Consider the following 15,270-nt stretch of genomic DNA (forward strand, 5'->3'; position numbering starts at 1 on the left):
AGGAGCGACACACAGCAGCAATTCACCGGAGAATTCCGCTTTATTAGGGAAAGGTGCTGGGTTATATAGGAAGGGGCATGGGGTGATTGAGGTGTCACTTCTACGGGGCTGGTGGCTATTGGCTAGGTGCTGGGATTAGGGGGGCGAGGGGTGATTGGGCTTTAGGTGGCACCGGCGGGAACCGAGGACCCGGAAGAGAAGCAGGAAGTTCACCATCTTATGGGTGGGGGCCCTTCAGATGGAACTAGTAAGATGTTGCACATGGTTCAAAGGAGAATTCAAAGGACTAAACATAGACAGTAAAGAATGCTGACAATACAAGTAGATGCAAAATGGATCTCTCAGGGCTGTAGTCCATTGCATCCACCTGACACAGCCAGTTTGCATTTCTGTGGAGAATCATTTGTAATAAAATTACTTTGATACAATTTATAGAGTTATAAAGTAATTCAGACTGTAAAAGGTGGAGATAACTGATAAAGGTATATTTTGCCTATTTCAAAGCTGTTTGTGGGTTTCAAGTAATCTTTTTGTCAATTTCAAAGCCTTTCACGATGTTCATTATTCCTTGACAATGCAGTGAGAGATAATGGCTCTGTGGGATGGTCTGACCTGCTCTGGCATAAGTCCGACCACCAACTCCTGGCTTATTTAACCTTATGAAACCATGGTTTCATGTGAAGAGGAAAAACTACTGGTGTTAATACTTGGACTTCAGATAGAGGTCCAAAGAGGGTGGATGGGAAAAAGCAACAATTACAGGGCCTGATTTCTTCCCATGGTTGCTCATGAACGCTGCTGTATCACTTTGCTGTGGAAAAGCATTAGCATAAAACAGAGTCATTTTGGACTTTATTAAAGGGGAGAGCCTCACTGCAAATGGGTGTCACCTATACGGCAGCTTATAGCAGCAACCCTCAAAAGAGCTCCGAAGTACCCCCCCTGTTTTGAGAGAAATCTTCTGCATCCGTGGATGTTTTGTTGCCCTTGTCTAGCTTGGATTAATACTTAGTCTATAGGCACAGACCTGATCATCTATATTTGCCCTCTTTCAGCACTAAATTATGTTTTCTACCTTTATCTTGCATCCACCTACCACTTCAGCATTTTATTTAAAAAAAAAAAATAATAATAATAATAAGGGAGAAATGTGGGATTCACATATAAATCAAGTATAAAAATCAAATGAATAATCATATCTGACTTGATTGTTTATAGTTCATGATGCATGATCAAAACCGAAAGTTCCTCGCACTGTTCACCATGTAAGAACTTATTCACTATGTAATAACTTGTTAACCATGTAAGAACTTGTTCGTTATGCTTCAGAAGATTGAAGAATGTTGAGAAATAGGCTTGGGGTTGATTAATGACTGTGCATTGAGTCCCCTATACAGAATTTTATTGTTGTTAACAACCATTTGATCAATAAATATGAGAGATACCCTCTCAAAAAAAAAAAAAAAAGAATCCTAAAATATGTCTTGGGCAGCAGCTCTAATGTTTCTAAAGTACATTTCTCAATAACTAACCAAGCAATATTATGCTTTATTTGTATTATTAAAAGTCTGTATAGTACTTTGTCTTCTGCACAAGAGTACATTTAGTATATAGAATGACTTCATAATGATCTATCAGTATTAATAATAACTGGGGAGGTTCTACACCTTTATATTGATGTTTTAAATATTAAATTAAGAATTTTGTAACCTGGAAGATCTGTTTTTACATAACGAAGTGCTACCAAGTAATAAAACTAACTTTCAGCTGATTCAGAGGTAACATAATGTTTTCTCTAAATAAATATTTTGTATCAAAAAAAAAAAGCTTCAAAGTGTTTGCAAAGCAGATCTAGGGTGGGGTTTGTCTTCTAGGCCTTGTTCTGCCCACCTGCTGTGAGGACACCTGGCGGCTCTCTGGAGCGGGGGTTCTCACTCTGATTAGTGTGGAAGCTCATAGAGAAGAGAAATGTCTGTCCACGGTTGTGTGCTCAGCATCCAGGAAAGGTTCCTGGGACTCTGTAGGGACACACTCAAGATCTGTTGAAATGAATGATTCTTTCTACGGAGCTGAAGGGCTCTCTGGTGAATTTCCCTTCTTGCAACTCTTCTGTGCAGCGTCTGCAACGGGACCTTCCCTGACAGAGAAAGACCATCTGTTTGACCAGAAAGTTTGCAAAATGGATATTGCTTTACTCTTTACACCATCTGCATACAATGGTTATTTCTGGAACCTAAATATGAGTGCCCCAAAGAACCCATTTTTTTCTCCATCTTTTCCCTTGGTGTTTTCCTCAAAATATCCCAAAGCATACAATTTGAAGACAACAATGCGTCCAGCAGTGACGGACTTGGCCAGAGAGGCACGGTCCACCTGTTTGATGGGCTACCTGTTGCCATTAAAAAAAAGATTAGCAAGGTTTTGTATGGTTTTCTGTGTCCCTGTTGTATTTTATGTAAGAAGGTTGAAAGTAGGTGACTGGATTCTACATGGCAATGTGGAATATACTTATCCTATAAAAACATTTTTTAAAGGCAGACTGCGAAATGGCTGGTGTTCTCTGACTCACCGAAACTGTCTCTGTGGCACAGGGTCAGGGCTCTGCTCACGGTGGTGAGAAGGAAATTCCATCTCAGCTGGAACCTGGCAGCCAGTTTGATAACTCCCCTTTGTTTCTGCTTGGCTATTACATTTTTGTGAGAAAAAATGCTGCAGTTTATGATGAAATCAAGAAGAGCATGTTTTCAAATGCATACATTTGTCATGCATAGACATTTTCAAGTGGCACAATGAAAAGGAAAAATAAGGTGAGGACAGAGACAGGGACACCTGGTCCTATTCCTGGTCTTGCTCCATCACCTGTGAACTTGGCGAGCCTGGCAGAACACTTTGAAGGCAGTGGAAGGAGGTAGGAAATTGGTTTACATTTTTTTTAATCCCACACAATTTTTAAAAAGAGGGTCACTTGGGAAGCATGACATAAACAGGGCAGGGCAGCCTCACTGAAACCCATGTGGCAGCTGCCATGGAGGGGTGGCAGGCCATTTGACATCTGCTGAGTCCGATGGTGTGAAAAAGTGGCCCAGAATCCCATAGTAATGTGAAAAAAATTGGTGGTGATTTTGGAAAGCACAGAGCTGGCCATGGTGCTGTGTCAATCATCTGAGGACGGAAAGGTCCCACCTGTGTGTCCAGTGGAGCCAAGGTCATTCACCTGACAGCCTGAGTGGCATGAAACTGGGTACCACGAGATGCCTCTACAAGCAGACTAAAAAACTCCCCATCTAGACTGAGCCTTGGGCCACACTTCAAATGAATTACAGACCAGTGGAGTCATTCGCATTTCACATGCTCCGTGCTGGAATGAATGCCCCCCAAGCCTCTCCTGAGTCTCATCACGTGCGTGTGGACCACCCACTGACTCAGCCACAAGTCTCTGGAGAAGAGATGCTGAGACTAGCTAGAAAGGAGGAATGCCCTTCCTCATCTTTGCTTCTCTGCCCTTCTGCTCCACCAACAGCCCTGACATATGGAAGGGCTGCCCTGTGTTGTGGGTGGCAAGGTGTCCTTCCCAGGGCTTCTGGCCTCCTGGGCTGGTGTTTCTAACCCTGAAATGGGGCTCTTGGCAGGAAGCCTGGCATTCAACAAACACAAGAGCATTTTCTAACTGTCTGGAGAGAAGTAGCTCAGGCCATCAGAAGTAGCTCCCTGCACAATTAGACGTGGACCATAAACATCACTGGGCCTGCCCTTCGCTCACCACCAGTGTGTTTCAGGTTCTACACTGAGAAATTACTCCTGGGCTCAAACTGCATGAGAACCGGGTGAAAGAAACCCATGCACAGGTAAATGTTTCCTCTGCGAGCACGTGCCAGATGCTAACCACCGAAGCCATTAATCATCCCCGACAAGCCCAAGAGTTTGCATTTTAACAGTCTGAGTATTTTATTGACAATAGTCTGTTTTTTTATCAGCCAAGCTGTTTTACAGAAACAAGCCCTTCAAAGGCACGCAGTTAGAAAAACACCATTTTCTAACATGCCTCGTTTGTGAAGGCTGCAGATCCGATGATGCAGATGAGGGCACACAGCGTGCTGCACGGTCCAAAATGCAGGGCGAGCCCAGTGGGTATTAATGGCCTCAGTGGGCTCATCCTGGTTAGGTTTGAAGCTGAGTGAGTATGCAAACCAAACAACTGAGGATCGACAGCTTCTATCAGCGACCACCTGGCAAATGAATACATCTCTGCAGCAGTGCGATTCTAGACATGTTACCACTGCTACCACGAGGGTTTGCCAAAGACCAATGAGGAAGAATAAAAACCATATAGATCCAGAATGTTTATTTTCCAGAAGCAAAGAAGGGAAATAGACACTTGTCAAGGTTGGAGGGAGCTTTCAGGCTCCTTCGTGAGTTCTCTGGTTCACGTCCAGGAGGTTTGTGGCCCCTGATCCCCTGCGGTCTAGTGGACTCAGTCATTGTTTCTGCTCTTTCTCCTCACTGGGAAGACAGGGAAGGTCAGGGCCAGGCAGGGTGGGAACGGGGAGGAAAGAAAGGTGGCCAGAGCTTGTGGAGAAGCTCCAAGTCCTGCAACCAGTTCTAGGCTCTCCAAGTCCTCGTCTCTGCTCCGGAGATGTCTGCTTCTCTCTCGTGAGCATTGTCTCCCTTTCTCTGCTTATTTTAATCCTACCCACCCTTCATGTCCCAGTTTAAACCCCGCCTCCCCCATGGAAGCCTTTCCTAACTGCCTTGGCCTTCAGAGGATGATGTCTCAAGGGGCAGGAGGCCCCCAGTTGCCTTGTTTGGGTCTAAGTTTTAAGGCATAGCCCCAGCTCCCCAGCCACTGGCCCTGACAACCGCTGTAGGCCCCCTGGGGGCAAGGGCGGCATTCCCAGCTCAATGTGACTGCTGGTGCAGATGGAGGTGACAGTCCAGCCAAGGACCCTACTGAAGTAACTCCCAAGTGGCATGTTGACCAGAAGGGCCAAGCTACTCCAAACCAATTCATCTTTGATTTTGTGAAATCAAGCCTGACACTTCACTGGGACGCTCCTGCAAAATACCTACACAGGCACTCTTCTCCCCAAACCAACAAGCTCCTTCTCCTCTTCCTACACCCTCTCACTTAGGGCAAACACATGCCCATGTTCACCTGCAAGCATGTGCTCACCCACCCTCGCTCACCTGAGCACACCCATGCTTGCCCATGCACGCACACGTCCACCCACACACACACATCTGTGGTGTGCTAGCCTCTGGTTCCTGTCTTGCTACGGAAGTGAAACACACTTCCCCGTCCTTAGCCACCCTCCCCAGCCTTGACGCATTTCTGGCCAAAGAACACTCTTTGTCATTCCACCGGGTCATGGGCAGTTGGTACTATAATGTAGCTGGAATAACCAACACCTACTTCTTCTCTCTAACAAAAAAAATTGTGGTTTTGTACCTGGAAGACATACACTTGGAGATTGGAATACAGACAATTCAGGAATACCCCGAGGTCTGTTGATGTTCCCAGCAAAGCAATTAAACTGCTTAAGCCTATAAAGAAACAAAACAAACAAAAATATCATGAACAATGTAGAATTTTTCTGTAGGTATTTGTATATTAGGACACCTAGGGGCCAACGTCTGAACAATAGTTCAAAGGAATTCCCTGGGGCCTCACAATCATTTTGAATATAAAGGATGCATTATGAGGCAGGATATGTCACCTCTGTGGTCATCTAGTTCAGAGTTACGTGGTTTTGCCTCTTAGGAACACCTCTGCCACTTGTTGAAATGGAGAGAAATATTTTGAAATAATAACAACACCTTATAATTATCCAGAACCCAGATTCAGATGAGCTCACTGCACGGTACAGACATGACCTCATCTATCTTTGCCATGTTCACAAAAGGGGTAGTTTGTTAATTTCCTTTAACTGATGGTGGACATCAAAGCCACTGAGGGACGTGCCTTGCCTGGGGTTACACACTCAGCACAGACCTGAAGGGTGGAGCCGGAACACGTGTGACGTGGGGACTTGGGTCTCCACCTCTGTGATGCTGGCATGTACTAAGCAGAGTTTGGAAAACACCGTAGGTTGTCGTGGCCCAGGCTGGGGCTTGGCCTGGGTTCATCAGGAAGATCTTCCAGGCACACCTAATGTTTGTCTGCTAGGGGTCTGCAGTGGCCCCTGGCGTGCAGTCTCCCTCCTGCTGCCCTCTTGGAAAGACACACAAGATGCCCGCAGAAGCACAGGAGCCCTGGGCGGCCAGCGAGCAGCACCCGGGGAAGAGGCCTCACGCTCTCCTGGGGCTCCCTGGGCTCAGGCTGGGGGCAAGGGCAGGGTTTGGGTGACCACCTGGGATTTCTCGGGGAGCCAGTGGCCTTCTGGGCTCCTATTCTAATGAGCACTACTTGTCCATAGCCGCACAGTTTGCTGGGTTTAGCTGTTCACCTTCAGTTGCTGGTTTGGTTAGAAGGGGTGTGTTCCACAGGAGGACCTGGGTTTGGGGACAGCCGGGCAATAGGGGCAGGAGAGATAATCAAGGGACAGGCAGGCAGAGGCAGACGCTACTCACCAGCAAGCGTGGCCCTATTTCAGTATTTTAATAACTGGTACAATCCTACCAAAGTCAGCCGTACTTCAAGGTCGAAAAAAGAGAACCAGATAATTTGTGGTGCTTTTATACAATGCTGAATCCACGTACCCATCTGATCATAACGCGCTGCAGGGTTACCATGTGCCAGCACGATGGCGGGTGACCAAGATGGATAAGCCACAGAGGACCACTGAAAGCGCTCACACGCCCCGGGGAGACAGCAGCTTTATGCAGAGCTGAGTGTACGTGTACGGGATCAGGCCCACGGAGGAGGAAGCTGCCAGGCTTTCCTGGGGCATCCTGGTGGGGTGTCCAGAAAGGGCACAAACTGGAGCTCGGCCCCCATGTTGCCCTGCCAGTGACTCTCATGCAGAGGCCCGAAGATTGGCCCATAGTCTGGGGGATGGGGTTGTGAACCTTTAGCAGCTCCCCTCCTGCAACAGCTCCCAGGTTCTCCCCCAAGGGTGACAAACTCCTGTTACTAATCTGAATTCCCAGGCAGCCAAGCTAACAATGCTGTCAGCCTGCTTGCGAGCTCTTTGTGGAAGGGAATTTTTTGTCTTGGAAAATAATTACAATGATCAGGTAGTAAATGACAATAATATCCACATGCTTAATACCATTTGTTTATAACGTAGTGAAACACAATAAAAACACCATGGTTAAACTTCACGTTGTGAGAAATAATACTCGATGCTGACAGTAGTGATGGCAGCATCTGGCAAGGCGGACCGCTGAATCAGTCTGCTTCAGACAGACGCCATGATTTTGTGCAGGCACGAGATCAATGCACAAGTTTTCTTTTTCTAAAGCAGACACTCCAGGCTGGTTTCCAGAAAGAAATATTCTCAAGCAGCAGCCATTCATCTCTTCATTCATTCACTCAACAAACATGCATGAGCACTGCATCCTGGTGGACACCTGCGTAGGTCTGGAAGAGCGTTCCGGGGGTCTTCCTCACCCCCGGCAGGAAGACAGGTGTGAGCAGACAGAATGTAATATCAAAGAGTAAATTGAGTTCTACCTCTACCAGGAAATTCATAAATTAGTGATGGTCATGCCGACCCCAAATATAGACCAAACGCCCCGATAACGCAGGCTGCAGAAGGAAGATTACATTGCTTCTCCAGGTCCGTCTCCAGGTCATCCGCGCCCCTCGGATCCCTTGCCAGGGCTTTCTCAGAACCATCCAAAGTGCCTTGACTGATGATGGCACATAGATCTGACTTCAAAATGTGGACCTGCCGGTCATTCTCCAACACCTCTCATAGTCTACAGATAATGGGGAAGCATATCACTTAATAGAGTCTGTCCTTGTACTTTCACCCAGTCCCCCCTGTCCGAATCACCAAGACTACTCCGTTGTTGAGAAAGAAGAAAAGTGGGTTTGGGTATTACCCGTTAAAACTGAAGTCCAAATAATAATGAAGATGTTGGAATCCCACACATTCCAGAACCACCTTTTGAAAATCGACATTTAGGCACGTGTGCTCTGGGCCCCCCCGCCCATACCGGCTCTTCCCTGCCCGTTCCTCATCCTCTGCCCCCCACCCAATGAGCCTATGTTCCTCTGGAGAGGGAACAGTGGGTGACTGAGGGTCTGCAAGGGGCATGTGCTTCTAAAGAAGCAATCATGTTGACTGATTGTGGAAGGCGTCACCCCTCGGGCTGTTAAGTGACTCTCCCAGTGACAGTAAGGGTACAGGCAGGGTGCAGAGTGGGCTCGCTCTAGAGTGTGCACCTGGCACTCCAGGTGAGCTGGGATGCAGGCCTGCTGCTGGACCATCACCCACCAGGAGAATAAACAGGAGAATGGGCTGGGATGTGAACACAGAATGGGAAACAGGCCCCAGAGCTCAGGGTCTAGCGAGAGTTTTGTGTGGGAAGCATGGAGATGCTTAAATGGACAGGCCAGCTGAGCTGCCCCTGAGCTGGGACCAATTTGGAACAGAGCCACAGTCCCAAGCTCTGCCCTGATCTGGTGCCCCCAGGAGTTCAGGGCAGATTCCTGAGTGGCTGCTTGCTGGCATTACTGTATACAAGATTTTTTTTTTTTTTTTTTTTTTTGCATTTTACCAAACCTTTTTATTTCATATGTCATCTTTCAGTTTTCTAGGTACATTTTTTTCTGATGTATTATTTTTTAACCATCAATTTTATCAGGTTGTTCCTTAAAGGTTCTCACTTTGTTGCTGTGATATCAGCAAATTGCCTGTAATTTCTTCTAGGTTTTTTTTTTTTTTTTTAAATAATTATTTTTTATTGAAGGGTAGTTAACGTACAGTATTACATTACATTAGTTTCAAGTGTACAACACAGTGGTAGAACATTTATATACATAATTCTAGGTTCCAGCTATCACCCTACCAAGCTGTTACAATATCTTGACTATATTCCTTATGCTATACATTACATCCCGGTTACTTATTTATTTTACCATTGGAAGTCTGTCCTTTTTTTTTTTTTGTGAGGGCATCTCTCATATTTATTGATCAAATGGTTGTTAACGACAATAAAATTCTGTATAGGGGAGTCAATGCTCAATGCACAATCATTAATCCACCCCAAGCCTAATTTTCGTCAGTCTCCAATCTTCTGAGGCATAACAAACAAGTTCTTACATGTAGAACAAATTCTTACATAATGAATAAGTTACATAGTGAACAGTACAAGGGCAGTCATCACAGAAACTTTCGGTTTTGCTCATGCATTATAAACTATAAACAGTCAGTTCAAATATGAATACTCATTTGGTTTTTATACTTGATTTATATGTGGATACCACATTTCTCTCTTTATTATTATTATTTTTAATAAAATGCTGAAGTGGTAGGTAGATACAAGATAAAGGTAGAAATCATAGTTTAGTGTTGTAAGAGAGCAAATGTAGATGATCAGGTGTGTGCCTGTAGACTATGTGTTAATCCAAGCTAGACCAGGGCAATAAAACATCCACGTATGCAGAAGATTTCTCTCAGAACAGGGGGGTGAGGTTCTAAGCCTCACCTCTGTTGATCCCCAATTTCTCACCTGATGGCCCCCCTGTGACTGTGCCTGTCTTAGGTTGTTCCTCCCTTGAGGAATCTTACCCGTCTCTGGCTAACCAGTCATCTTCCGGGGCCATACAGGGAAATGTGAAGTTGGTAAGTGAGAGGGAAGCCTTATTGTTTGAAAAGGTTAGCTTTTTACTTCTTTGCATATTTATGCCCTGTGGCTTCTATGCCCAGCATTTGTCTTGAGGTATCTTTACCACTTGGAGGAGTTATGATACTCGGTAAATTTGATATGAGGCACGAATTCTATTTAAGGGTTGTAATTAGGAAGGAAGAAGAAAAGCTATAGAAGTAGCAGACGGAAGAAAACATGGGAAGATTGATTATTTCTTTGACATATCTTCTTGTAGAGTACTTCAGCATATATAGGTTTTAAGCTACTACTTAAATTGCGCACACACATTAACCTAATAGGAGTATAGTTACATAACCAAAGCATATCTGTAATTACCAGCCATCTCCAGTGAAACCAAGAAAACCATTAAGGCACCTTAGGCATTTGTGAAAACTTATCTATGATATGGTGGATATTGTCCAACTGAACTTGAACAGTCTGAGAGAAATCAGACAAATTAAAACAACCCATTCCTGGGGACTGTTCACATGCCATATGTTCTTTTAACAGTAAATAGTCTGTAGTTGTAAGACTTTGGAGCGCTACAATTTGCACTTCTCCAAATTCTTGGTTGAGTTCCAACAGTATAGATCCAGTCAAATTTGTTGTTTTACTGTATGCACAGGCCAGCTTAGATATCTCCTTCCTCATTCCCATGGCAAGTCCAGGAACTGGTGGGATGAGTGCATCTACAGCTGTAGCAGTGCGTGGATCTTTGTTGGGGTTTTTTGATGATCATCTTCTGGCATGAGTCTTCCAGAGAGTGCAGATGTTGGAAGTTCTTTTTCATATCGTATCTTAGTTCATTTTCAGGGTAGCCCAATTAGGCTTTGATCCTCTGTATAAACACAAACAGACCCTTTGCCTACACTTTTATATGCCCTTTATACCCTTGTGTAGAACTCGTTGGAGGTTACCACACAGGAACTGCCCTTTTTTTTTTTTCTATCACTAATCTACACTTACATGACGAATATTATGTTTACTAGGCTCTCCCCTATAAACCCCTTTACAGTCACTGTCGATCAGCATAGCAAAATGTTGTAGAATCACTACTTGCCTTCTCTGTCTTGTACAGCCCTCCCTTTTCTCCTACCCCCCATGCATGTTAATCTTAATACCCCCCTACTTCTCCCCCCCTTATCCCTCCCTACCCACCCATCCTCCCCAGTCCCTTTCCCTTTGGTACCTGTTAGTCCATTCTTGAGTTCTGTGATTCTGCTGCTGTTTTGTTCCTTCAGTTTTTCCTTTGTTCTTATATTCCACAGATAAGTGAAATCATTTGGTATTTTTCTTTCTCCGCTTGGCTTGTTTCACTGAGCATAATACCCTCCAGCTCCATCCATGTTGCTGCAAATGATTGGATTTGCCCTTTTCTTATGGCTGAGTAGTATTCCATTGTGTATATGTACCACATCTTCTTTATCCATTCATCTATTGATGGACATTTAGGTTGCTTCCAATTCTTGGCTATTGTAAATAGTGCTGCAATAAACATAGGGGTGCATCTGTCTTTCTCAAACTTGATTGCTGCGTTCTTAGGGTAAATTCCTAGGAGTGCAATTCCTGGGTCAAATGGTAAGTCTGTTTTGAGCATTTTGATGTACCTCCATACTGCTTTCCACAATGGTTGAACTAACTTACATTCCCACCAGCAGTGTAGGAGGGTTCCCCTTTCTCCACAGCCTCGCCAACATTTGTTGTTGTTTGTCTTTTGGATGGCAGCCATCCTTACTGGTGTGAGGTGATACCTCATTGTAGTTTTAATTTGCATTTCTCTGAGAATTAGCGATGTGGAGCATCTTTTCATGTGTCTGTTGGCCATCTGTATTTCTTTTTTGGAGAACTGTCTCTTCAGTTCCTCTGCCCATTTTTTAATTGGGTTATTTGTTTTTTGTTTGTTGAGGCGTGTGAGCTCCTTATATATTCTGGACGTCAAGCCTTTATCGGATGTGTCATTTTCAAATATATTCTCCCATACTGTAGGGATCCTTCTTGTTCTATTGATGGTGTCTTTTGCTGTACAGAAGCTTTTCAGCTTAATATAGTCCCACTTACTCATTTTTGCTGTTGTTTTCCTTGCCCGGGGAGATATGTTCAAGAAGAGGTCACTCATGTTTATGTCTAAGAGGTTTTCGCCTATGTTTTCTTCCAGGAGTTTAATGGTTTCATGACTTACATTCAGGTCTTTGATCCATTTTGAGTTTACTTTTGTATATGGGGTTAGACAATGGTCCAGTTTCATTCTCCTACATGTAGCTGTCCAGTTTTGCCAGCACCACCTGTTGAAGAGACTGTCATTTCGCCATTGTATGTCAATGGCTCCTTTATCAAATATTAATTGCCCATATATGTCTGGGTTAATGTCTGGATTCTCTAGTCTGTTCCATTGGTCTGTGGCTCTGCTCTTGTGCCAGTACCAAATTGTCTTGATTACTATGGCTTTATAGTAGAGCTTGAAGTTGGGGAGTGAGATCCCCCCTACTTTATTCTTCTTTCTCAGGATTGCTTTGGCTATTCGGGGTCTTTGGGGTTTCCATATGAATTTTTGAATTATTTGTTCCAGTTCATTGAAGAATGTTGCTGGTAGTTTCATAGGGATTGCATCAAATCTGTATATTGCTTTGGGCAGGATGGCCATTTTAACGATATTAATTCTTCCTAGCCACGAGCATGGGATGAGTTTCCATCTGTTAGTGTCCCCTTTAATTTCTCTTAAGAGTGACTTGTAGTTTTCAGAGTATAAGTCTTTCACTTCTTTGGTTAGGTTTATTCCTAGGTATTTTATTTTTTTTGATGCAATTGTGAATGGGGTTGTTTTCCTGATTTCTCTCTCTGTTGGTTCATTGTTAGTATATAGGAAAGCCACAGATTTCTGTGTGTTGATTTTGTATCCTGCAACTTTGCTGTATTCCGATATCAGTTCTAGTAGTTTTGGGGTGGAGTCTTTAGGGTTTTTTATGTACAGTATCATGTCATCTGCAAATAGTGACAGTTTAACTTCTTCTTTACCAATCTGGATTCCTTGTATTTCTTTGTTTTGTCTGATTGCCGTGGCTAGGACCTCCAGTACTATGTTAAATAACAGTGGAGAGAGTGGGCATCCCTGTCTAGTTCCCGATCTCAGAGGAAATGCTTTCAGCTTCTCGCTGTTCAATATAATGTTGGCTGTGGGTTTATCATAGATGGCCTTTATTATGTTGAGGTACTTGCCCTCTATTCCCATTTTGCTGAGAGTTTTTAACATGAATGGATGTTGAACTTTGTCAAATGCTTTTTCAGCATCTATGGAGATGATCATGTGGTTTTTGTCTTTCTTTTTGTTGATGTGGTGGATGATGTTGATGGACTTTCGAATGTTGTACCATCCTTGCATCCCTGGGATGAATCCCACTTGGTCATGGTGTATGATCCTTTTGATGTATTTTTGAATTCGGTTTGCTAATATTTTGTTGAGTATTTTTGCATCTACGTTCATCAGGGATATTGGTCTGTAGTTTTCTTTTTTGGTGGGGTCTTTGCCTGGTTTTGGTATTAGGGTGATGTTAGCTTCATAGAATGAGTTTGGGAGTATCCCCTCCTCCTCTATTTTTTGGAAAACTTTAAGGAGAATGGGTATTATGTCTTCCCTGTATGTCTGATAAAATTCCGAGGTAAATCCATCTGGCCCGGGGGTTTTGTTCTTTGGTAGTTTTTTGATTACCTCTTCAATTTCGTTGCTGGTAATTGGTCTGTTTAGATTTTCTGTTTCTTCCTGGGTCAATCTTGGAAGGTTATATTTTTCTAGGAAGTTGTCCATTTCTCCTAGGTTTCCCAGCTTGTTAGCATATAGGTTTTCATAGTATTCTCCAATAATTCTTTGCATTTCCGTGGGGTCCGTCGTGATTTTTCCTTTCTCGTTTCTGATACTGTTGATTTGTGTTGACTCTCTTTTCTTCTTAATAAGTCTGGCTAGAGGCTTATCTATTTTGTTTATTTTCTCGAAGAACCAGCTCTTGGTTTCATTGATTTTTGCTATTGTTTTATTCTTCTCAATTTTATTTATTTCTTCTCTGATCTTTATTATGTCCCTCCTTCTGCTGACCTTAGGCCTCATCTGTTCTTCTTTTTCCAATTTCGATAATTGTGACATTAGACCATTCATTTGGGATTGCTCTTCCTTTTTTAAATATGCTTGGATTGCTATATACTTTCCTCTTAAGACTGCTTTTGCTGTGTCCCACAGAAGTTGGGGCTTAGTGTTGTTGTTGTCATTTGTTTCCATATATTGCTGGATCTCCATTTTGATTTGGTCATTGATCCATTGATTATTTAGGAGCGTGTTGTTAAGCCTCCATGTGTTCGTGAGCCTCTTTGCTTTCTTTGTACAGTTTATTTCTAGTTTTATGCCTTTGTGGTCTGAAAAGTTGGTTGGTAGGATTTCAATCTTTTGGAATTTTCTGAGGCTCTTTTTGTGGCCTAGTATGTGGTCTATTCTGGAGAATGTTCCATGTGCACTTGAGAAGAATGTATATCCCGCTGCTTTTGGATGTAGAGTTCTATAGATGTCTATTAGGTCCATCTGCTCTACTGTGTTGTTCAGTGCTTCCGTGTCCTTACTTATTTTCTGCCCGGTGGATCTATCCTTTGGGGTGAGTGGTGTGTTGAAGTCTCCTAGAATGAATGCATTGCAGTCTATATCCCCCTTTAGTTCTGTTAGTATTTGTTTCACATATGCTGGTGCTCCTGTGTTGGGTGCATATATATTTAGAATGGTTATATCCTCTTGTTTGACTGAGCCCTTTATCATTATGTAGTGTCCTTCTTTATCTCTTGTTACTTTCTTTGTTTTGAAGTCTATTTTGTCTGATATTAGTACTGCAACCCCTGCTTTCTTCTCACTGTTGTTTGCTTGAAATATGTTTTTCCATCCCTTGACTTTTAGTCTGTACATGTCTTTGGGTTTGAGGTGAGTTTCTTGTAAGCAGCATATAGATGGGTCTTGCTTTTTTATCCATTCTGTTACTCTGTGTCTTTTGATTGGTGCATTCAACCCATTAACATTTAGGGTGACTATTGAAAGATATGTACTTATTGCCATTGCAGGCTTTAAATTCGTGGTTACCAAAGGTTCAAGGTTAGCCTCTTTAGTATCTTACTGCCTAACTTAGCTCGCTTATTGAGCTGTTATATACACTGTCTGGAGATTCTTTTCTTCTCTCCCTTCTTGTTCCTCCTCCTCGATTCTTCATATGTTGGGTGTTTTGTGCTGTGCTCTTTCTAGGAGTGCTCCCATCTAGAGCAGTCCCTGTAAGATGTTCTGTAGAGGTGGTTTGTGGAAAGCAAATTCCCTCAGCTTTTGTTTGTCTGGGAATTGTTTAATCCCACCGTCATATTTGAATGATAGTCGTGCTGGATACAGTATCCTTGGTTCAAGGCCCTTCTGTTTCATTGTATTAAATATATCATGCCATTCTCTTCTGGCCTGTAGGGTTTCTGTTGAGAAATCTGACGTTAGCCTGATGGGTTTCCCTT

The 15,270-nt window shown here is 43.4% G+C and overlaps 1 protein-coding gene across 1 annotated transcript in view; it reads right to left on the minus strand.

The window, feature by feature from the left end:
* LOC118909527 (DNA-binding protein RFX8) overlaps positions 1–15,270 on the minus strand; it is a 37,099-nt gene that overhangs the window by 10,265 nt on the left and 11,564 nt on the right. The window contains 5 exon segments of the mRNA XM_057497524.1: positions 2,570–2,662; positions 2,665–2,683; positions 5,447–5,541; positions 7,706–7,850; positions 11,483–11,490. Coding sequence (XP_057353507.1) covers positions 2,570–2,662; positions 2,665–2,683; positions 5,447–5,541; positions 7,706–7,850; positions 11,483–11,490 — 360 coding nt within the window.

This window comes from Manis pentadactyla, chromosome 2 (genome assembly GCF_030020395.1).
Source record: "Manis pentadactyla isolate mManPen7 chromosome 2, mManPen7.hap1, whole genome shotgun sequence".
In the NCBI taxonomy this organism is placed as follows: domain Eukaryota; kingdom Metazoa; phylum Chordata; class Mammalia; order Pholidota; family Manidae; genus Manis; species Manis pentadactyla.